The sequence below is a fragment of the Cornus florida genome, unplaced genomic scaffold, assembly GCF_030987335.1.
Source record: "Cornus florida cultivar Cherokee Brave unplaced genomic scaffold, ASM3098733v1 CherokeeBrave_3.0.0_Hap2_Chr07, whole genome shotgun sequence".
Taxonomy (NCBI): domain Eukaryota; kingdom Viridiplantae; phylum Streptophyta; class Magnoliopsida; order Cornales; family Cornaceae; genus Cornus; species Cornus florida.
The window spans coordinates 3,811,293-3,834,620 of NW_026775577.1; the positions used below are offsets into that span (position 1 = coordinate 3,811,293).

The following is a 23,328-nucleotide window of genomic DNA, read 5'->3' on the forward strand; positions in this document are numbered from 1 at the left end:
AATAAGTTCGTTTAAAAAATTAAGAATTTAATAAAATTTAATTTTGTTCTTAAAACGTAAATCACACAATTGTTCCAAATGGGTGTCATTTTTTCACTTTCACTTCCAAATTATTTTGTATGATTTAAAATTTGTCATTTTACGTTCTCGGTAACTTAGTTTAAAGATAGCTTGAATTATAAAAAAAAGTCTAGAATTATGAAGCCAAGCCAAATCAAATTGTGAGAAAATGATTTGATTTAGTTTCATTATTTACTGTTCAATTCGATTTTTATTTTATGAAACCATTAAATACGGTTTGAATCTAAAATAATTGTAAACGGGTCCAACTTGAACCGTGTGTCTTATTGAAAAAATGTGAGCGAGTGTGCCACATAGGAGATTACTCCCTACTTTTTTAACGAATATAACGCTTGTGGATAAAAGTACAAATAAAGGGCCTTTCACGATTAGTTTTACTCCCCCAGTCGATAGATTGAACATCAATGGCTACTACAACACTCTTACCATATTCAACACTCTGTTCCATTTCCAGAACCAAATCTACTACCCCATCTTCTTCTTCTTTGACCCTTCCAATTCTTCGAATTCCTCAATTTCAAAGCCCTGGAAACATTGCCAGTCGTTACCCTAATTTATCACTTGTCAACAAGTTGACAAAATCGAGAACCATTGTTAGGTCAGTAGCAGAGGAAACCCTAATTCCAGAAGATGCAGAGCAGAACACTGCTACCATAGAAGGAGAAGAAGCGCCCACCACTGCCATAGAAGGAGGAGAAGCGTCCACCACTGACCAGACCGTTTCCGTCCCGGTCTCGCCTTCCGACGTTCTCACCATGTTCTTTCAGGTACTAATACGCCGCCGACTGTGTTTGAGTGTGTGAACTTCAACTTGGAATTTTGATAATCTGTATGTCTTGCTTATGAGAAATTCTGATTATTGTGTGGGTATTGATGGTTTGAGTAGTGAACACTCTCAATTTTGCTTTATGCCCAATGAATTGTTTGTTACTTCAACAGAATCATTTATTTGTCATCAACTGGATAGTGCTACAACTTTGAATAAAATTGAAGCATCATCTTACTTTTGTCTATAATTATTGTATATGGCATTACACAAATTTTTATTGAACTATGTAATTTTTATTGAAAATGAAAAGTGATGGCCGTTAATTCTGTTAATTGGGAGGGGAGAGTAGTGAACACCTCAATCGAGCCACCGAGGAAAGAAATAATGTACATGGCTATCTAGTGAAGGCATACCTTTACAATAGAAAAAATGTAAAAGCACCATTTTCAATAGCAATGGAAAATGGAGACAAAATGGATGTTTTACTCTTCAGGACATGTATAGCATTTACTAGTTGTATTACAAGGGAAAAATGATAATGCTCACATTCTTTCACTTAACACCTCAAATCTGAGGCATTTGTGGTATCGTTGTAATAATTAAGTGATAATAACGTATTTGGTTGTTTTTTCTTTGATTCATAGTCATCTATTTGGTGATTTGAAAAAGTTTTCAAAAATACTTAATTTAGCTTTGAATCATTAAATACTCTGTACTTGAATCCTTCTGCACTTCTCCATACATTGAATTGTTTTCTTGTAGACCTCACAATCCTAATTTATTATATGATCTTGCGATTCATGAATGAAAGTTATGTGCTTTTATATCACTTACATCGTTAACTTTCTGAATATCAAGGCTGAAGGATCGATGAATGAGGCAGGTATTCCTACAGTGACCAAGGCTTTAGAGGTATCTATCTTTGCTCTTCAAATTGTCTCATGTTTTGAACCTTTCAAATGCGTAGGTATTTCCTTTCTCATTTCCTTTTTCAAAAAAAATTCTGTTAGATTTTGTGTGCAGTTTTAAGCTCACCATCTTCATGGTGAAATCTCCCAATTCTCAATACTGTACTATCATTGTTGGCTCTCCATGTTCATTTGGTTGGTCAGTTAAAAAAAAAGTTCCTTTTGCAATGTAATGAGTTACAGTTCTATCTCATTTAGGGTATCTCATTAAAATGTTTTCTTGTGTGCGAAATCCTCTTATATTGTCTGTCACATTGTATAATAATTCACTATCTTTTACTTTTTAACCTTTGCAATTGAATATTCATTTACTATTTTGCAGGAAGCAGAGGGCATTACAAATTTAAAAGTTCAAGTCCTTGAGGGTATTGCTAGTGTTGAGGTTAGTAAATGCTGCTTGTTGCGTCTTACATCTCGTATAGTGAATTTTTGGTCAATGAGAGTTGCATCTTCTGTTTTAATGACCACCTTGTGTGTGGAGTAAAAAAATTGAAGAAATTTGACAAGTATTTCAATTACAATGGTAGAAACTACAAAGTACCCCAAATACTATGCTTTGCTCTTAGACAATCCTATTGGGCAGCTCTTTTGCAATCACCAGTACTAGCATATATAAAAGACTCTGAGAATTCAATTGCCTTTTCTAACATCAGTAACTCCTAATGTAACCTCAAATTCACACTGGTCAGTAACTTTAAACTATCGCCCCACGTGACACTCAAACCACCAGCTCTACCTATAGGATCAACATCAACACCTTGGTGCAATCCCAGACTTCTTCTAATGGGATCAATTCTGTGGCTAGAATTTTTTGTTTCCAACAAAGCTACCATTAGATTATAAGCTCCAAGTTGACTTATATTTGAAACCCTTCTGTCAATGAACAACTACCTATGGAATCTAGTGGCTGCACATGTGCTGTGTGGGGGTTACATTATTGAGAGTAGTCTCTCTCTCCATGGTGTATCCCGTTTACATGGGAATTTTCAGTGCATTTTAATTGATCAAAATTTAAATTTTTTTTGGGCTAGAGATACTAATAGTCGTTCTTTTCTCATCTTTTTGTTTAGTTAACAAAACAGACGACTGTACAAGCAGCAGGGGTGGCTTCCAGTTTAGTTGAGATCATACAAGGTTCAGGCTTCAAGTTACAATCATTGAATTTGAGTTTTGAGGATGAAGAAGACATCAACTAGACAAAAAAAACAAAAAAAAGGTTTGAAACTCCTCCCAAGAATCTTGGAATCCAGGCAGATGCTGGAAAATGTATTGAGTTTACTCGGGATTGTTAGTTTTATAGGCCTCTTCTCTTGTACGATGTTGTGCAATTACTTTATCAGTGGAAGTAGTTGAAGTTCACAATTTAGATTGAGAATTGTCTAAATATGTTTGATCAAACTTTGTTTTGCAAGCTGTTCTGAAATCCAGAATGCCAACATTGTGGCTTTTGTTTCCCTGAAGTTCCACAGTATGTTCTCATTGTCATAATTTTGTTAGTGGAACATCAATTCCAACGGTGTTTACAATAATTCATTTGGAGTACGGTTTCATCCATCCAAAGTTCAAAGCTTTCGTCTGAATTCATTCAGTTTCATGTTAAAAATCAGAGGGGAAAATGCAACCATCTTACCTGATTGCATTATCTTTTCTAGTTTCAGGCCACCTCTGATATTTATTTTTAAAATTTTCAACAACTGTACCATTGAGTAATTGACCGACTTTGGACTGAAAAATTAATATCAAACCAGTTGAATAATCAGCAAGACCCTGTAAAGATGTTAGGTGATACCTCATTTAAGTATTATTAAATACATCTTTAATTACATAGCTTCATATGGATCAGCAAAACTATCTACTATTTTTTTTTTTTACCCAATTAAGTTATCTTTTATGGTTTTGTATTTTATTATTATTATTTTTTGGTTAGCCCAATGCAGAATGCCACATGTATCTGTATTACTTACCTTTTGATAACATGACAATGAATATTTTTTTAGATGACAATGAATATTTTTTAGATGACAATGAATTCCCTCGGTAGGATCTGGAATTTGGAAGTTGTTATCTGTTGAGTAAATGGCAGTGGTACCAATAAACCATGCATAAATTATGATCAAACTGTGAGGATATTTTCAGTTAAAGGTGTTTCCATGAAGATAAGTACCGCTGCTTCTTATATTACATGGATTTGGGTACAGATGTCGGGCACGGGTATGTATTCATGTATTGGACGTGTCAAATCTCTAAACAGAATAACACACGGACACGGCTAAATTTTTATTTTATTTTATTTTATTTTCTAGAGTAAAGTAATATTTTCATCTAATATAATGTTCAATATAGACATTTAACTCATTTTAAAATAATAATATTATGTAATTGAATGAATGTGTATGTTTTTTTTTAAGTATATGTCTAATCAAAAGTGTATGACACATAACCCATACCCAATCCATATACGAGGGATACGTGTCTGACATGTGTATTACACTACTTTTGAAGAGTCCATGTAATAGAGGTTGCTTCTATACTAAAATAAACTCATTCTTTTGGTTTTTTTTCCTTGCTTGTTTATGAATTATGCACAAGATGAATATTACATGGTAAAATAACAAAGAGGCTGATTATTTTGAAATTCCTTTAATTAAGAGAACTTACTTTATAGGCTAATATGAGAGTGTTCAAGTGTGTAGCAGATTTTGATGACTTAGTTGGTTCCAAAGATGTGAAAATAAAATCCAGTATTCTGAAAAATCAATTCGAAATTTCCAAATACAGCTGCTCTTGGTTGATATTGAAGGAGCTAACTTATGTATGATCAAGTTGACCAAAAAAAAAAAAAAGATTAGTGAGACAACCATGAAATCTTGCACCGATTTACGTTGTTAGAAATAAAAAAATATTATCCAATAGTCAATAAACAAGAATGAAATATATTATTTTAGGAGACAAAATTATTGAGCCCAGTGAGTTCCACCCTTAAAATTAGATTTGTAGCTGCTGCTTGTGTGGGGAAGGCTGAAACAGACAGTTCTAATTTCTACTTTTTATGTGGGGAAGGCTGAAGCAGACAAAACTAATAGCACTAATGTTGGCTTGTTACATAGCATATTGCTTCTATATATATATCTCAGCTCATTGATGTCTCATTCATCACTTAGACAACTTCTTCACCAGCCTTTGTTTCTTCCCTGCCATAGTAACAATGGCCATGAAAGCTATTCTCCTTCTGTTAGCTTATCTGCTTTTAGCCGCCGCCACCACTACCACAACGGTATGTGAAATCACTAATATTTAAGACAACATACATATGCATGATTAGGCCTCAGTCCGGATGGTATGATCTTTCCTCATCAGAGGGGAGGTTGATAGTTTTGAGTCCCGCGAGGGACATATTGAGTGTATGGGTGTGTGTTTGCTTTAACTTCCCAAAAACCAATCAATTTGCCCTCCTCTCTCATAACACACATGCACACATTTCCTAGTCTCTTTTTCTCTTGATCTTTCATAATGTTTTGAATAATCATCAATATAGATTAGGTTTTTTATAGGTGTCATTTGTCCTAGAAGATATTGATTTGAAGCTAATTCAAAACTAAAATGGTCTTATTAACAAGGCAGACATTCTAGTCGTTTGTTGCTACATTTATAATTATTCTTGCATAGAATTGAGAAGCTTTATTACGTGACTCTGCATTAAGTTCTATGATCATTTCATCAAATGTGACTCAAAGTCTCAAAGCAAGCAATTTATTTGATAAAATGCTGCATTTTATTTTATTTATAATTTGTAGTGTCTCTTGCCAAAGTTCCATCAGAACATTTTGTTCTCTCTTTGGTAGTTCAAATGAATCAACTGCAATCAAACAATCACTAACTTTGGATTTGGTGATTTTTGTAGGATGCTACCAACGCTCCATCCCATGCCCCTGTGAAGGCTCCTGCTCATGCCCCTGTGACAGCTCCCGCGCATGCCCCTGTGAAGGCTCCTGCTCATTCCCCTGTGAAGGCTCCCGCGCATGCCCCTGTGAAGGCTCCTGCTCATGCCCCTGTGACAGCTCCCGCGCATGCCCCTGTGAAGGCTCCCGCTCATTCCCCTGTGAAGGCTCCCGCGCATGCCCCTGTGAAAGCTCCCGCGCATGCCCCTGTGAAGGCTCCTGCCCATTCACCTAAAAAGTCCCATGCCCATCCGCCTAGAAAGTCCCATGCTCACCCCCCACCCCCACCACCTAAAAAGTCCCATGCCCATCCACCTAGAAAGTCCCATGCTCACCCCCCACCCCCACCAAAGGCTCCAGCTCATCCCCCAGTGGCGCCACCGGCTCCCAAACATGGTACTAAACCTAGAAAATCAACAGATAATTCATTGTTGATTGCTAATACATTTTGATAGGATGTATTATAATGTGATGGATGTGTGTTGCAATGCAGGTTGTGTCCCATTGTGTTCAGAGTACTGCGACTCGCACCCTAGCAAGAGATCATGCATGAGAGTATGCACTGCTTGCTGTGACAAGTGCAAATGTGTACCAGCTGGAACTAACAAGTGCACCAATTGGGATCATGTGATGTATCATGGTAAAATGGTCAACTGCCCATAAAATGGCAAAATTCCTTTGGTTTCTCGATAATGTACTTATTATTATTATTTTTTTTCCTGTCTTGGCTCTATAATGTTCAACACATGTTATTTCATCTTCTTTCTTTCAGTCTCTGTGTTTGTTTAATTGTGTAATAAACCCTATGATGGGATTTATGTAATAAAGCTTTTATGGATCCTCTATGAATAAGCAGTTATTACTCTGGTGAAATTTCTATCATTTTTCTGTCGAGTTGCATTCTAACAATGACCAATAGTCCCTACTCTAATTTTCTAACAAAATGCACAAAAAGTAAGATTCAAAAAAAAAAAGTGTAACAAGCATTATCATTATCTGCTTTTCGAATTTCACCAAGTTCTGTGAATCCATTCAATTTCAATGTGAAGTGCAATCCATTCAAGATTGTAAGTTTTAGGAACTAAAGATGCGTTCCAACTACTTGGCTGGCTGGTGAAGACTGTGGAGTTCACACCATAGACTTCGCCTCAATTTTATGTCCTTGTCGAATTTGTCCTCCTACCATGCTATTTAATTTTTTTTTTTTTTTTTTTTCCTGGATTGATCAATGTATAACAATAAATATTATGTAGTTAAATAATAAAGTGTTATGCAATGGTGAATAAATTAAAATAAAATTTATTACTTCAGCATTCAAAACCATTTAATCCAGTGAGTTTGAACCTTAAAATCCAATTCATAACTGTTGCAAGTGTTTGATATTAGTGTCTTTATTTGGGGAGCTGAAACAGACAATCTAATAGCACTAGTGTCAGCTTGTAACAGTACACATTTCTTCCATATATATCTTAGCTCAACAAAACTCTTCACCAATCTTTGGTTCTTCGCTTCCAGATTAGCAATGGCTATCAAATCTATTATCTTTTTGTTAGCCCATATGCTTTTCTTCATTGCAATGGTATGTGACATGACACACACACACACAAGACACCACAGCCAACCTGAGTCTAACTAATCTATATTACTTGGGCAAAGGCTCATCCTCATTCCCCAAGTAATGCTCCTGCATATTCACCGGCAAAGACTCGTACTCTTTCCCCAGGTAAGGCTCCCGCTCATCCTCCAGCGAAGGCTCATCCCCATGCTCCAGAAAATGCTCCTGCTTATTCCCTCCAGAGGCTCTTAACACATGGTGTACCAAATCTATGCAACGAAACTTGGAACAGAAAAGTAAAAAAAAAGCATATTTGCTTCAATTATAATTAGTGACAGGGTCTATTGTACTCAATCCTGTTACTTCTTATTTGTTAATTTATTTATTTTTTATGTTCGTTAAATCATGTAATGGTTTCACAAGCCTTTATATAACCATAACGAGCTCTTACTATTATTACTTGTGAATTTTTTTGTTTAGTTTCTGATATCATAATCATGCTTTATCATGAGAGTTGGCATTCTAATATGGATGATGATCTATAGTCTTCTGCTTTCAGTTTCACAATTTCAACAATATAAAGTTCACTCAGTTATTTACAGTCCATACAATCAAATTTCCTGTAACAGTTTCCAAAAATATATTATGGTGATACAAATAAACATAAAAACAAGAACGCGTTGGTAAACGTACAGTATTTAAAAGATCTACCTTTTACCTCATCTGACCCTTTTGAAAATCTTCATTATCTTGCATTGATTCATTTTCTTGCATTGATATGTTTTATGACACAGCACACAGCTGCAATGGCACAAGCACAAGTATGTGCACGTGCATGCACACACATACTCATTGTTTTCGCAAATACTGTAGTTATTTTTATGATTTGTTCTTTGGCTTATTGTTTTGGATGGTTGCTACTCAGTACTACGTTAAAAAGCTGAAGGCACACATGTTACACACACAGGGTAACAAGTTATTTAATTTTAATCCAATATAGTATGGGAATCTATACAATATAAAATAGCTGGTGTGTAACCAAGTTGGGCTAAAGCCAGCAGTGCCACATGCTCAGTCAGATTTCAGACTACACCAATACCTAATATCTCACCAATAGTTGAAGGTGGCAATCGTTTTGACCACAACCAGCTGGATGTGACTGCTATCTTCACTACTCACACCTATATATATATATATATATATATTACTACACTTCCATGCTGCTTAAATCAACACCAATTAAGTAGCTTTCTGCACTTGGTGGCTACTTTTGTTCCTACAATGGCTTTTAAAGCTATGCTCTTCCTGTTGGCCTCTTTCCTGTTAGTTTCTGAACTTAGGGTATGTTCCTCTCTCAACCTTCTTTCGTTCCTTCATAAAGAATGACCTTAGTTGGGAACCAATGGAAAAATAGTCACTATGATTAAAACCTATTTTCTCATTGGGTTCCACTACCATGTGAGATGTGTTTTTGACCTAATTGTTGTTCATCAATGTTTCCTCAACTTTGCTAACATTTTTTTTTTTGCTCTTGTAGGTTTCATCTAATGGTGAAGAATTCTTAATGGAGGTAATGCCAGGACAAGAAGTCAAGAAAATATATTTTTCCTCCTTTTATCTGATAAGATCTGATTGAACAATTGTATTAATTAGAATGAAAAATATCACAATCAACACTGCAACACACTACATTGACAATACTACATGCTACATTACAAATGTAACAATGATGTAACATTCATCCACATATTTACATTCAAGATGCAACGCTTATATAACATATTATATCGTGGTACAATACTGCATCACTATTCAATCGAGAATTCAATACCTTTACGTAGTTATTTCGTGATCATTTTAGAGTTCTTGTTTTGTTGATTTAACATATGCAGGACTACTTACCAACAAAAAGACCACCACGAGTACCACCTGTGATCCAGATCCATGCTAAAGTCCCAGTATCTACTCCAACTCATAGCCCGCTAAAGGCACCGCCTCCAGTTCATGTCCCAATTAAAGCACCACCTGCTGCTCCTCCAGTTAAGCCACCAGTTTCTGCCCCTCCGGTGAAACCACCGGTTTCTGCACCTAAGCCCCCACCAATTAAAACAAGAATAGGTAGCTTATACATTTTCCTACAACACAGAAATGTTTGAAACTAACTTTTAGCAGCCAATCTAAATATTCAATATTATGACAATGTGTTTTGGTGGTTTGTGTCCAGATTGCATTCCCCCATGTACAGAAAGGTGTAAGAACCAATCAAGGAAGGGACTGTGCTTGAGGGCATGTATGACATGCTGTGATCGATGCAAATGTGTTCCACCAGGAACATATGGTAACAGAGAGAAGTGTGGCAAGTGCTACACTGATATGACCACCCGCGGTGACAAACCTAAGTGCCCATGATACGAGTTTGTTACTACTTTTCTTAGTGAGTATGAAATTGAGGCTTGTTACATTGGCTAAATGTGTAATAAATTTGATAATGGGAACAAAATATAATGGTTCTTCAGTGACCACTACCAACTGCAACAATATATGACAAAGTAGACTTACAGCCAGGACTCATATTCTACATTCTGTCTTAACCCTTTTGCAAAAAAAAAAAAAAAAATTGCATTTAATAAATTTTTTAGTTGTTTTTCCCCAAATACTACATAAATTATGGAAGAAAGTCTTTTAGTTTATTACCCCAGTAAGCAAGCAGATTGAAGGTAATTGGACTTGCAACTTCTTCGAACTTTTCTGTTTTTTCCCCAGTGATCCTTTATAGAGGCTCCATGTTGCACCAGGTTTGCTATCGCTCTATGAAAAGTGATTCACACAGCCAATGCATCTAATTTCATGGAATTCAACATCCAATAAGTCCTAATATTTTAGCGAAGTCTACCGAAATTTGTATGTGTGTGGTTCATTTTGATCACAAGTACGATTATTCTAGTATCAAGATTAAGACTACATGCCATTGTTCATTGGGTTCATGGAAATTAATTTCATAATGAGATATTAAAATCCCAACTTATATTGGGATTCCTCATATTCAACTTTGGTGACACTTGTATTACAAACCTAATGATGACAATTAGGCACCTTCGCATCAAAATATCTGCAGCCCAATGGTCGTCACCAGAACAGGAAATTAGTTTCCATTCAGTATGCACATATTTCCATGCTTAATGCATGTTCACCCAAGGCTGTTTTAAATCTCTACCGATGCTCAAATTATGACTCACAGAACCTGGAAAATTAGGTAAACCAGGTACTAAGTTTGTGCTGTGTATGCATCTTCTATGCAGCTTGACACCACCACTCCATCCCAAGATAAAAATCATGAGAGGAAAAACTCAAAAAATATAATTTAAACCCATCAAAATAATGGCATTCTTTCAATACAAACTTATCAAAGCTGAAGCATGTTGAAGCTGAATTTGTAATGTTTAACATTTTGTGTCCTTTTTGAGATGTCCAACTTTTCTACAATAATCATCAATAAATGTAACAAAATATAAGAGTCTATCATCAATAATGCACCACCAAGTCTTTTAATTTTCATGGGACCACAAACATTAGAGTGTATCAAATCTAGCACTCTAGATTTTCTTAATAGAGTTATTTGAAATGTAACTCTGTGTTGTTTTCCAGCCAAGTAATGCACACAAGTTTTCAAAGGCATACCTTCCATATCTGGAAGAAGCCGCTTCTTGGCTAGAATGTCAACTCCCTTCTGACCCGTGTCCAAGCCTCAAATGCCATAACTAAGCAGAGCAATCATTCTCCACTGCATTCACCAAATCTCTATTGAGCTTCACCTGCATGACATAAAGCGTAGAACTCTTCTTTCCATCAAAACTTGAAAGTTTAAAACTCTTATTTCCATCAATACTCAAGTTAATGACAGTTTAAAGTGTAGGAAAGATGTAGTGACTCTTCTTTCCATCAAAACTTTAAAGTTTAGAACTCTTATTTCCATCAACACTCAAGTTAATGACAGTTTAAAGTGTAGGAAAGATGTAGTGACTCTTCTTTCCATCAAAACTTTAAAGTTTAGAACTCTTATTTCCATCAACACTCAAGTTAATGACAGTTTAAAGTGTAGGAAGGATGTAGTGATTGGTGTCTATACCAGGTCATTGACAGTTTAGTTTTTGTACACAAAACCTAGAGGAAGATATGTAAGTTTTAGGAACTAAATGTGTTCAACTTCCAACTATTTCGCCGCTGAACCCGGTAGAGTTCATACCACAAACTTGGGCTCGCTGAACCCGGTAGAGTTCATACCTCAAAATTGGGCTCAATTATATATTCTTGTCAAATTCGTCCTCCTACTAAGCTACTTTTATATCTTAACTAAAAATGTTTGGGGGGGGGGGGGGGTGGTGTGTTTGCTAGAACTTTTACTTCTATACATAAAATAGCTATATATGTATATCTATATTTCTTTCTGGAATTATCATGTATAACAAGAAATGACACTTGATAAAATAAAAAAGGGTTGGTAAAACAATTTATTTATTCAATGTTTAACGTCTTCCAGACATATCATCCAAGTCAATATATAGGATGATGTTCCTGTCGATCAGCATCATCATAATTTCAGAATTTCTGCCAAAAAACTGACCATTTTGAAAATGTTTTAATTTCGAAAGAGCATCAATTAAAATATAGGCTAATATGGCAATATGACACACTGATTTTAATCAGCTTTTTTTAATTTTATTTTTACATGAAGATAAAATTGACTTTTTTGCAGAATCTATTCAAAATTTCCAAATCAATTGGTTGATACTAAAGGAAATATTTTATCTAAAATCAAGGGAAACGGTTGAATAGAGAAGGTTGAAAAAGAAAAGTGAGGAAAACATGAATTCTTAGATTATTCACAGACACAAAGACATGAATTCTTGCATTTAAAGGTCAGTAGGGCAGTGTTTTAAGTGTGAAAGATTTTAATGATGACACATTGATTTTAATCAGCTTCATAGACATGAAGAATAAATTTACTGTTCTGCAACATCAATTTGAAATTTCAAAATCAATAACATATATTTGTTGATTGTGAAGGACTACTTCAGTTATCTGTGATCAAGTGGACCATCCAATTAAATCGAGGAGGTAAAAAATACAAGTGAGAAAACTGTGAAATCTTGCACTGATTCACATTGTTACAGATAGAAAACTCTCTGCAACGGTCAATAAATTAAAGTAATATTTATTAATTCAGTATACAAATTCATTTAATATAGTGAGTTTGAACCTTAAAAATTCAATTTATAACTGTTGCTTGTGTTTGATATTGTCTTTATTTAGGAAAGCTGAAACAGAGAATCTAATAGCAGTACTAATGGCATTTTGTAACAGTACCAATTGCTTCTATATATACCTCAGTTCATTGCTGTCTAATCTATCAGCCAACACAACTCTTCATCAATCTTTGGTTCTTTCCTTCCAGATTAGCAATGGCGATGAAAGCTGTTATCGTTTTGTTAGCCAATATGCTTTTCGTCATAACAGCGGTATATGATATGCCACAGACACACACACACACACAAGATGCACACAAGACACCACAACTGATAAAATTTGCAGCCTGTTCAATGTCTAGGACCTAAGTCTAATCCATACACAAATATCTTCTTCAAATCACAAATTATTGTTCCTTCCCCTCTCTACATTATACATGCATACTTTTTCCTAGTCTTTCTTTCCCTTGATTTTTCCTAATTTATTTGTTTCTCATTAATATAGTTTTGCCTTTGTAGGTTTCAGCTGTGGAAGAGGAAATTGACCCACAGGTAATTCAAAACAAACACTCCTGCCTTAATGGTTGTTTATATGTTTATACTTTGGCTTATTATTTGAAAGGTAGACAGGGCTTTGTTACTTTTATCACTGCATTGACACTTTAATTTGTACAGAGTATATTACAATGTTTATGGATCAAAATCAAGACTTTATTAGGAAATGAAAATGAGTCAGTTCACTAATTTTCAAGCATAGAATTTTTTTGCCAATAAATTTTATCATTTTTCAAACTAGTTAGTGTAACCAAGCAATTATTTTGATAAAATATTGCATTCAGTCTCATGCCAAAGTCCCATAAGACTGATGTAATCAAGCAATAGAATTGATCTAATTTTTTAATTTGTTGATCTTTGTAGCATGCCTATGACCCTTTCCCAGTCAAGGCTCCATCTCATGCCCCAGTAAAAGTTCCTGCCCATTCCCTGGCAAAGGCTGATCATCCTTATGCCCCAGGTAAGGCTCCAACCCATCCCTCCACAAAGGCTTGGCCTCATGCCCCAAGTAAGGCTCCTGCTCATCCCCATGCTCCAGGACAGGCTCCTGCCCATTCCCCAAAGGCTCATTCCCATCCCCCTCACGCCCATTCCCCAAAGGCTCATTCTCATCTCCCTCATGCCCATTCCCTAGCAAAGGCTCATCCTCGTTCCCCAAGTAAGGCTCCTGCCCATCCCCCGGTAAAGGCCTCTACTCATGCCCCAAGTAAGGCTCCTGCTCTTTCCCCAGCGAAGGTTTATCCTCGTTCCCCAAGTAACGCTCCTGCCTATTCACCGGCAAAGACTCATCCTCATTCCCCAAGTAATGCTCCCGCCTATTCACCAGCAAAGGCTCACACTCTTGCCCCAAGTAAGGCTCCTGCTCATCCTCCAGCAATGACTAATCCACGTGCTCCAGGAAATGCTCCTGCTTATTACCCGTGGCCCTTAAACATGATAGTAAAACTATTCAATTAACCTTAGAAAAGAAAAATAAAAAAAGTAAATTTGCTTCAATTATAATTAGTGACAGGGTCTATTGTACTCAATCCTGTTACTTCATATTTGTTAATTTATTTATTTTTTATGTTGGTTAAATCATGTAATAAGCACTGAGATTGAATGAAAAAAATGTATTCATAAGCCTACATGTAACCATAACGAGCTCTTATTATTACTAGTGAATATTTTTGTTCAGTTTCTAATATCATAATCATGCTTTATCATGAGAGTAGGCATTCTAATATGGACGATGATCTGTAGTCTCTGCTTTCAGTTTCAAATAAAGTGTGAGAAAGACAAGACACAAATTGAAGAGTGTAAGAAATTGCACAGTTTCAACAATATAAAGTACACTGAGCTATTTACAGTCCGTATTGTATCAATGTTTGGACTAGAGCTAAGTTGGAGCATTCTTTTGGGTTCAATATACTGATTTGGCATCTAAATCATGCCATTGGCACTTCATTATACTAACTCACAATCAAATGTGCTGAAAATGTTTTCCTAATAATATTTTATGGTGAAACAAACAAACATAAAAGAACAAGAAAGTGTTAGTAAATAGTATTTAAAAGATTTACCTTTTACCTCATCAAAACACATCATGACATCAACCATTTTAATAGGAAGTTAGACTGGCACTACATTATACAAACTCACAATCAAATGTGCTGAAAATGTTTTCCTAATAATATTTTATGGTGAAACAAACAAAACATAAAAGAACAAGAAAGTGTTAGTAAATAGTATTTACAAGATTTACCTTTTACCTCATCAAAACACATCATGACATCAACCATTTTAATAGGAAGTTAGTCCGGTTGATCGGACGTATCAATATTTCTGAATTATTACCAAATAGGCATACCCTTTTGAAAATCTTTCCATTTTTAAGGAGCTTCACCTTATAGCCTAATGTAGCAAACTGATGTTTAACTGGTGGCAATTTTACAAATTTTTTGGCAAGTAAGTGGTGGCAAATTTTGATAAAATCTGCCACCACTTGCTGTACTGCAAATGTTAATTCACTTGGATCAGTTTAATGAGTTTCGTGGACATGAGATGAAATTGACTGTATTGCAAATTTAATTCAAATTCTCCAATTCATCCTAATCATGGTTGATAGTGAAGGAACTACTACTGTGTTATGATCACTTGAATCAGCTAAATCAAAAAGGTAAAAACACACTTGTGGAAATTCCACATAATCTTGCATTGATTCATTTTGTTAGAAGCGCAAACCTCGAGACAAGAGGCACTATCCTAATAAGCACACAAGCTTTCTGGACTAACGTGTTTGTGCTCCCCAAAGCTGTGATTACAAAAATAAATAGAATTTGCATGGTCGGACAGAAATGAAGAACAATGGAGCTAAGTTTGCAAGGAGCAAGAAGTGGATTAGATCTTCCTAATCTGGAAAGGCTAAACAGATTTTCAGTACTCAAACATCTATGGAATGCAGTAACAGAGAACAAAAACAGTTCATGGGCTTTAGGGGTATCCACATACCTGATCAGAGGAAAAAGCATCTGGCAAATCAAAACTCTTCAAAAATGTTCCTGGTGTTGGTGGAAACTTCTCCAACTTGGCCCCTTTTTCCAACTCTTCATCAAGAAATCAATTGGAAATGGTGAATCCATGGCTTCGACCTTCCCCAGTTCCATTACAAGCTAACTGTAATGCCTGGACTTCATCATCAAACTGGAAATTTTCCCTCAAACACACCCTCAATCACGAGTGTAGATATTGTCCGCTTTGCACACTCTCCAGTACTCACTGTTTTACTCAAAACGTGTCTATAGATTTAGGGGATGTCACACCCTTCAATACCACTCTCGTCCTCAACCCTCAGGCGACTGATCACACATTGTATGGAACTCAATCTCCATCCTCAACAAAAATTTATCCCTGGCTCACGGTTCAGAATCGTCTTCCAAGTCTTGATCAGAAGAGCCAAGACACTGCTCTCTATGCCTTGAACCTCTTGAAACCCTAGATCAACTTTTCTTCTCTTGCCCCTTTCTCTTCCCCCAATTTGGAACTTCATTCAATCGGTGTGTAGTTTTCACACCGGACATCATAGTTAGCTTGAACTTAGCCAATGGGCATCTCATCACTAGAAAATAAAAAAATTGCTCCAACTCCATCAACAAATTGGGTTTATCAGCAACAGTTTATCACCTCTGGATCGAACGACTTGCTAGGGTCCTTAAGGGTTCTTCTTCTACTACACAAAACTCTGTTCTGAACAGAACCATGGACTCCATTAGAAGAAAGCTACTCACTGTATCTACGTCTGCCTCAATGTCAACAAGGGTTTCTAGCCGTTACCAATGGGCTTCTGAAACTGATGTGGTAACAGGTTACTGTGCTTGCCGTCACAACGGCTATATGAACAACCTGTTAAATGGGCCCAAGGAGACTGGGCCTAGTTTACGCATTTGAACTCCCAAATATTTGGGCTTTATTCTACACCTTACGTATGCTTGTCTCAGTGTTGTTAATTCATTCTTTATACGCTCGTTGAAATTATTCCTCTCTTTTAAAAAAAAAAAAAAAATTTATTTTTAAACAATTTGCTTAAATTTCAGGAAAAACAAAAAACAAAAACGAAAACGTCATTCAATGGTAAAACGAAAATAAAATAAAATAAAACCTAAAATGAGTAAACTAAACAAATTTTCTAGGAGTCTTTTGATGTCGTAGGTAACAAAGAGAAGTGCTACACTGATATGACCACCTGTGGTGGCAAGCTGAAGTGCCCATGATCTCAAGTTGGTTACTACTTTTTTCAGTGAGACAGAAATTAAGGCTTATTACATTGGCTAAATATGTAACAAATTTGATTCTGAGAACAAAATAAATGATTCTTCTTTGACCATTACCAAACTGCAATTATTAATGACAAAGCAAACTTTTATTACTTCAGCATACAAGACCATTTAATCCAGTAAGTTTGAAACTTAAAATCCAATTCATAACTGTTGCATGCGTTTGATATTAGTGTCTTTATTTGGGGAGCTGAAACAGACAATTGGCAACTTTTAACAGTACACATTGCTTCTATATATACCTCAGTTCACTGCTGTCTAATCTATTACCCAAACACAACTAGTCACCAATCCTTGGTTCTTTACTTCCAGATTAGCAATGGCTATCAAAGCTATTATCTTTTTGTTAGCCCACATGCTTTTCATCATTGCAATGGTATGTGATAGACACACACACACACACACACACACACACACACAAAAGACACACCACAATGGATCGACTTTGCTGCCTATTGAATGTGTAGGATCTGAGTCTAATCTATACACAAATGCCTTCTTCAACCGAAAAAAAAAAAAATTGATTTCTCCTCCTCTCTCTCTATCTCCACAACACATGCATACTTTTTTCTAATCTCTTTTCCCTTAATTTTTTCTGATGTATTTGTAACTCATCATTAAACTAGTTTTGCTTTTGTAGGTGACAGCTGTGAAAGAGGAAATTGACTCACTGGTAATTCAAAACAATACTACTTTTGCGTTCAGTAATATGTACAGAACTCCCATGCCAAAGTCCCATGAGACCCTATGTTTTCATTGGTACAATGACTTATAATCAAGCAATCGAATGGATCTAATTTTGAATTTGTTGATTTTCATAGGATGCCCATGCCACATTCCCTGTCAAGGCTCCATCCAATGCCAATGTAAAGGCTCCTATTCATGCCCCGGTAAAAGCTCCTGCCAATCTACCAGGAAGGTCCCATATCCATCCCCCAGAGAAGGCTCCTGCCCATTCCCCAACAAAGGCTGATCATCCTCATGCCCCAGTTAAGGCTCCTGCCCATTCCCCGGCAAAGGCTCATTCCCACTCCCCTCATGCCCATTCCCCGGCAATGGCTCATTCCCGTCCTCCTCATGCCCATTCCCCAGCAAAGACTCATTCTCACCCCCCTCATGCCCATTCCCCAAAGACTCATTCCCATCCTCCTCATGCCCATTCCCCGGCAGGGGCTCATTCCCATCCTCCTCATGCCCATTCCCCAGCAAAGACTCATTCTCACCCCCCTCATGCCCATTCCCCAAAGACTCATTCCCATCCTCCTCATGCCCATTCCCCGAAGGCTCATTCCCATCCCCCTCATGCCCCAGGTAAGGTTCCTGCCAATCCCCCAGTAAAGGCTTGTCCTCATGCCCCAAGTAAGGCTCCTACTCTTCCCAATGGTCCAGAAAAGGCTCCTGCTCATTCCCCAGCATAGGCTCGTCCTCAATCCCCCAAGTAAGGCTCCTGCTCATTCCCCAGCAAAGGCTCATCCTCAATCCCCAAGTAAGGCTCCTTCCTATTCCCCGTCAAAGGCTCATACTATTGCACCAATTATGGTTCCTACTCATCCCCATGCTCCAGCTCATTCCCCATACACCAATGAAGGCCGAAGCTCCAGTCCCACCAGTGGCTATTAAGCATGTTACATTCTGACAGGGTCTATTGTACTCAATCCTTCCACTTCATATTCGTTGATTTATTTATTTTTTATGTTGGTTAAATCATGTAATATGCTCTGAGATGGGGTGATAATAAGGGATTTCGTAAGCCTCTATGCAATCATAATGAGCTCTTATTATTAGTGGTGAATATTTTTGTTTAGCTTCAAATATCACAATCATGATGGCATTCTAATATGGATGATAATCTATAGTCCCTGATTTCAATTTCCAATGAAGTGCGAACAAGATAAGATACAAATTGAAAAGTGTAAGAAATTTTACAGTTTTTTATCAATATGAAGTTCATTGAGCTATTTACCTGAGGAGGAAAAAAAAAAAAAAAAAAAACAGTTCACTCCACATCCATTAGTTAAATTGAGATGTAAACCATCATAATTGACCTCAATAACGAAAACACAAATATAAAATAATCAATAAGAACCTGTGACAACTTCAGATGATGCATTTTTCTACTCTCCCCCCCCCCCCCCCCCCCCCCGCGCCCGGTGAAAGGAATAAGAATTACGAGGATATCTGTACTATTGCTCAAGTCTTATTGCATGCCTATCAAATTCAATAATATCCAAACAATCCAAATGACTTTATGGACAATCAAACCTGCACTTGAACAAAGTTTTGTGGTACAGGCAGTCCTCTTAAACAGCTCGAACAAAAGAAAAACTCACAGAGAACGCAAATTAGTCCATATAGTTTTAATGTTACGACTAGTGCTAACGTTTAAGAGGTGGCAGATTTTTAAATGACTTATTTTGGCAATGGCATACGCTGAGATAAAATTGACTGTAATGCAAAATTTAAGTCAAATTCAGCCACTCATCCTTACCTTGGTTGACAGTGAAGGAACTACTATGTTATAATCACTTGGATCAACTGAAGAAAGAAGGTCAAAAAGTATTGTGAAAAATCCGCATAATCTTGCATTTGATTCATTTGTTAGAAACACAAACGTTGTCAAATGTTCAAAAAAACTAAAATGAGATTGAGATTTGTTACTTCAATTGATAAAACAATTGAGGCGAGTGAGTTAGAACAATAAAATAAGATTTATAACTGCGGCTTGTGTTTGATATTGCCTTATTTTGGGGACGAAGATGAACAGACAATCTAACAGCACTAGAGCCATCTTCTAACTCTGCACATTGCTTGTTGCTGTCTAATTTATCACTCGAAACAACTCACACACACACACACACAAACACACATGCCAGCCATAATGTGTTTGGAACTCATCAATGTATTCTGCTATGAGAAGACCGACTCACAGGTAAGTCAAATTGAGCTATACTATATGTGAGAACAAGGCAATTAGTTTAATTGAGCAACTATATTAAGGACCGACACTTTTGAAAGAATACAACTTTTTTTGGCAAATGGTTATTTATATGATTTAAACTTTGGCTTATTATTTTGGAGGATTGCTACCGACTATGTTAAAAAGCTGAGGGCACGCATGTTAAGTATTTTAACTGATTGTGCACCAAGTTTTATCATTTTGTGAAGTGAGACTTTAATGATGACCAATAGTCTCTGTTTTAATTTTGTAATAAAATGTCTAAAAGCTAAGATAGTAAAAGGAAAGTATAATAAAATAATTCAGAACAGAGAACAAGAAATCTGAGATGTTACTGATATGATTATTGACTTTGATGGTAATAATGGCTTCATACAAATACATAGGGTACGTAACAAACTATTTAATTTTAATCCTATATAGTATGGGCATCTATATTAAATAAATTTGCTGGTCTGTAACCAAGTTGGGCCAAAGCCAGTAGTGCCACATGCTCTTTCACCATGAGGATAAGATATTGTCATCTGGTTGCTGCTTTTATTACTCAAAAAGAAAAAAAAAAAAAAAAAAGAAAAGAAAAAAAAAATTTGTTAAATATAAGTGATGCTATGTCAACTAAATCAAATTAATAAATGTTAAATATAACATACTGGAAAATGTTGATACAAAGATGTAACAGGAGAGTCAATCAATCTTAAACATAAGTGATTCAGCCAGTATGAAATTTTGACTTGTGTTGATTTTCTCGGATGCAGATTGGAACCATAAATTTTTATTAATGTAGTAGAGACACGAGCATGCATTCGCATTAAATGCATATACTATTAGATTGAATATAGGATAAGGATCAGAAGTGACTCAAATTTGAGAGATTTTTTGCCTCACCAAACATGTTTCACTGAACTAAAGTTTACTTCTTAGGAGTTAATGCAGTACTATTATCTAAAGAAAGCAATGCAGTTCTTTCTCCATCCTGCTGCAGGGACAAAATCCCAATTTTCGATTTCTGTCCAATTATTTAAATCTCAATCCCAAAAGAACTCTATCAAATTGCATTTATACCTGCAAAATGCAAAGATGCGCGTACTCTGAGATCCGTAAATGAATTGGTGATGAAAGCCTTTTCTTTTTTTTTTTCTATTAAAAAAAAAAAAATGATTCTCTTATTTCTGAAGTTGCTATGAAGCATCAGTTTGTACTTTAATAGTAAGTAACATATAGTGCAAACACTAATGCCTAGTTAACTCAGTGAATCTAACAGTACTGAATAGTTTGAATAAGGTTATAATAACACGTGATATCACATGTAAATAGTTGGATGAAGGAAGAATCCCACTGGCACTGTTTAAAACTTAATTTATTTTCAGTCCAAGACTCTAGCTAGGCCAGTATTAATCTAGCATCTATTACTAAGCCTCTTTGATACAAAATTAATGTACATTAGTCGGTCAAATCATGCCTAATCACATAAATAGTGTCTGGATGTAGCCTGTCTAAGGTATCATTTTTAATAAAGAGAGCCAATGTCAATATACATGTCCAGAAAGATGAAACACACATCAAACTTGCTTAAATCTAAATAGAAAGTACCTATTTGCATGTAACATGTAGTAATATCATAATACTAATAGAGAGAGGCTCATGTAAATTACAAAAACACCCCTATTCGAAGGCAATTTCCTCCCATCCAGATTTTTACTTCTGCTCAAATCGACCAGCAAGCAAGCCAGGAAGGCCAGAAGATAAGTGATGAAGCATCCATGAAAATTTGTGTCGGTTCGAATTTCTAAAAACTTCATGTGCCATTTAGTATATTATTATAACACACACTCTGAGGTGAGAATAGATATATTAGTTTAGCAGACACAATGCTTGAGGCATGTGGGTTGAAGCTCCAGTACTCAGATTTCGAACTTCTCCCAATATCTAATGTCGCACCGCTACTTGAAGCTGGCAATTGTTTTGACCAAAACCAGCTGGAAGTGATTGCTGTCTTCACTACTCAAACCTATATATATTACCACACTCCCATGCTGCTTATATCAACACCAATTAAGTAGCTTTCTGCACTTAGTAGCTACTTTTGTTCCTACAATGGCTTTTAAAGCTATGCTCTTCCTGTTGGCCTCTTTCCTTTTAGTTACTGCTAGGGTATGTTACTCTCTCAATCTTCTTTCTTTCCTTGATAAATAATGACCTTAGTTGGGAAACCAACGATTAAAACCTATTTTCTCATTGTTTTCCACAACTATGTGAGATTGTGTTTTTTTCCCTTGTTGTTCCTCAATGTTACCTCAAATTTGCTAACATCTTTTGCTCTTGTAGGTTTCGTCAAAAGAGGAAGAAGAATTCCTAATGGAGGTAATGTCAAGACAATAATGCCGGGCTTGTTTTAATGTTTTTGTTTGTGCTTTTTAAGGACTTCCAAATATGCTGTCATGTTTGTGCATTGTCACATTGTGCATGTTTTGAAGAAACAGGGCTGTTCAATCAGGTTCTATATGATTGTAAAGGAAATGATTACATTCATAGTATCAGTCAAGACTTAAGGGTGGCTCGGGTTTTAAGATCTTAGGATGACAAGTCAAGAACATGTATTTTTCTTTTGATGTGATGAATTTTGATTGAGCAACTGTATTAACGAACATGAACCATCTCATAATATGCTCTAGGCTGCTTATGCTAAAGTCCCAGTACCTGCTCCAGCTCATATTCCGGTAAAGGCACCACCTCCTGCTCATGTCCCAATTAAAGCACCACCTGCTTCTCCTCCAGTCAAGGCACCAGCTCCTCCAGTTAAGCCCCCGGTTTCTTCTCCTCCAGTCAAGGAACCAGCTCCTCCAGTTAAGCCCCCGGTTTCTTCCCCTCCAGTTAAGCCGCCACCAAAAACAACAGCAGGTAGCATATTTTTCCCTACTGCACATAGATGTTTGAAACTAACTTCCAGTAGCCAACCTAAATTTTAAATTTTTTAACAATGTGTTTGGTGGTTTGGGTCCAGATTGCATCCCCTTATGTAAAGAAAGGTGCGGTGCACATTCAAGGAAGAGACGATGCTTGAGGGCATGTGTGACGTGCTGTGATCGATGCAAATGTGTTCCACCAGGAACATATGGTAACAGAGAGAAGTGCGGCAAGTGCTACACGGATATGACCACCACCGGTGGCAAACTGAAGTGCCCATGATATCGAGTTTGCTACTACTTTTTTTTCAGTGAGACGGGAAATTAAGGCTTGTTACATTGGCTAAATATGTAATAAATTTGATAATGAGAACAAAATAAATGGTTCTTCAGTGACCATTACCAACTGCAACAATTAATGACAAAGTAGACTTGTAGCAAAGTCTCATATTCTATATTTTGTAATTCGACTTTCACAAGATCATTTCATTTTTAATAATATTATTAGTTTTTTTCCCCAAATACTACTTGTAACGACCCTAGCTGAT

The 23,328-nt window shown here is 36.3% G+C and overlaps 4 protein-coding genes and 1 long non-coding RNA gene across 6 annotated transcripts; 4 read left to right on the forward strand and 1 right to left on the reverse strand.

Moving 5' to 3' along the window:
• Window positions 1-420: 420 nt before the first annotated feature.
• Window positions 421-3,272, forward strand: LOC132315810 (uncharacterized). Its single transcript, XM_059814221.1, has 4 exons — window positions 421-848; window positions 1,709-1,762; window positions 2,141-2,200; window positions 2,889-3,272. Exons 1-4 carry the CDS (start codon window positions 486-488, stop codon window positions 3,012-3,014), a joined length of 603 nt encoding a protein of 200 aa, XP_059670204.1. The 5' UTR covers window positions 421-485; the 3' UTR covers window positions 3,015-3,272.
• A 5,267-nt stretch (window positions 3,273-8,539) lies between these two features.
• Window positions 8,540-9,860, forward strand: LOC132315811 (gibberellin-regulated protein 14). Its single transcript, XM_059814222.1, has 4 exons — window positions 8,540-8,652; window positions 8,849-8,881; window positions 9,204-9,429; window positions 9,536-9,860. The coding sequence occupies exons 1-4, from the start codon at window positions 8,593-8,595 to the stop codon at window positions 9,718-9,720; spliced, it is 504 nt and encodes a 167-aa protein (XP_059670205.1). The 5' UTR covers window positions 8,540-8,592; the 3' UTR covers window positions 9,721-9,860.
• LOC132315812 (uncharacterized) lies at window positions 9,317-16,821 on the reverse strand. Of its 2 annotated transcripts, XR_009483853.1 has the most exons (4): window positions 15,600-16,821; window positions 12,695-14,035; window positions 10,990-11,123; window positions 9,317-9,446 (listed from the first exon to the last, which is right to left on the reverse strand). It is a non-coding gene; the product is annotated as an uncharacterized LOC132315812 (long non-coding RNA). The 2 variants fall into 2 exon arrangements; XR_009483852.1 differs by lacking the exon at window positions 12,695-14,035 and having other exon boundaries at window positions 15,600-16,463.
• Window positions 16,822-17,240: 419 nt separating this feature from the next.
• LOC132267606 (early nodulin-like protein 1) lies at window positions 17,241-18,339 on the forward strand. The gene is made up of 3 exons (XM_059768745.1): window positions 17,241-17,297; window positions 17,562-17,594; window positions 17,743-18,339. The coding sequence occupies exons 1-3, from the start codon at window positions 17,241-17,243 to the stop codon at window positions 18,337-18,339; spliced, it is 687 nt and encodes a 228-aa protein (XP_059624728.1).
• Window positions 18,340-21,971: 3,632 nt separating this feature from the next.
• Window positions 21,972-23,063, forward strand: LOC132267609 (gibberellin-regulated protein 14-like). Its single transcript, XM_059768746.1, has 5 exons — window positions 21,972-22,028; window positions 22,203-22,238; window positions 22,297-22,371; window positions 22,550-22,775; window positions 22,879-23,063. Exons 1-5 carry the CDS (start codon window positions 21,972-21,974, stop codon window positions 23,061-23,063), a joined length of 579 nt encoding a protein of 192 aa, XP_059624729.1.
• The last annotated feature ends 265 nt before the right edge of the window (window positions 23,064-23,328 follow it).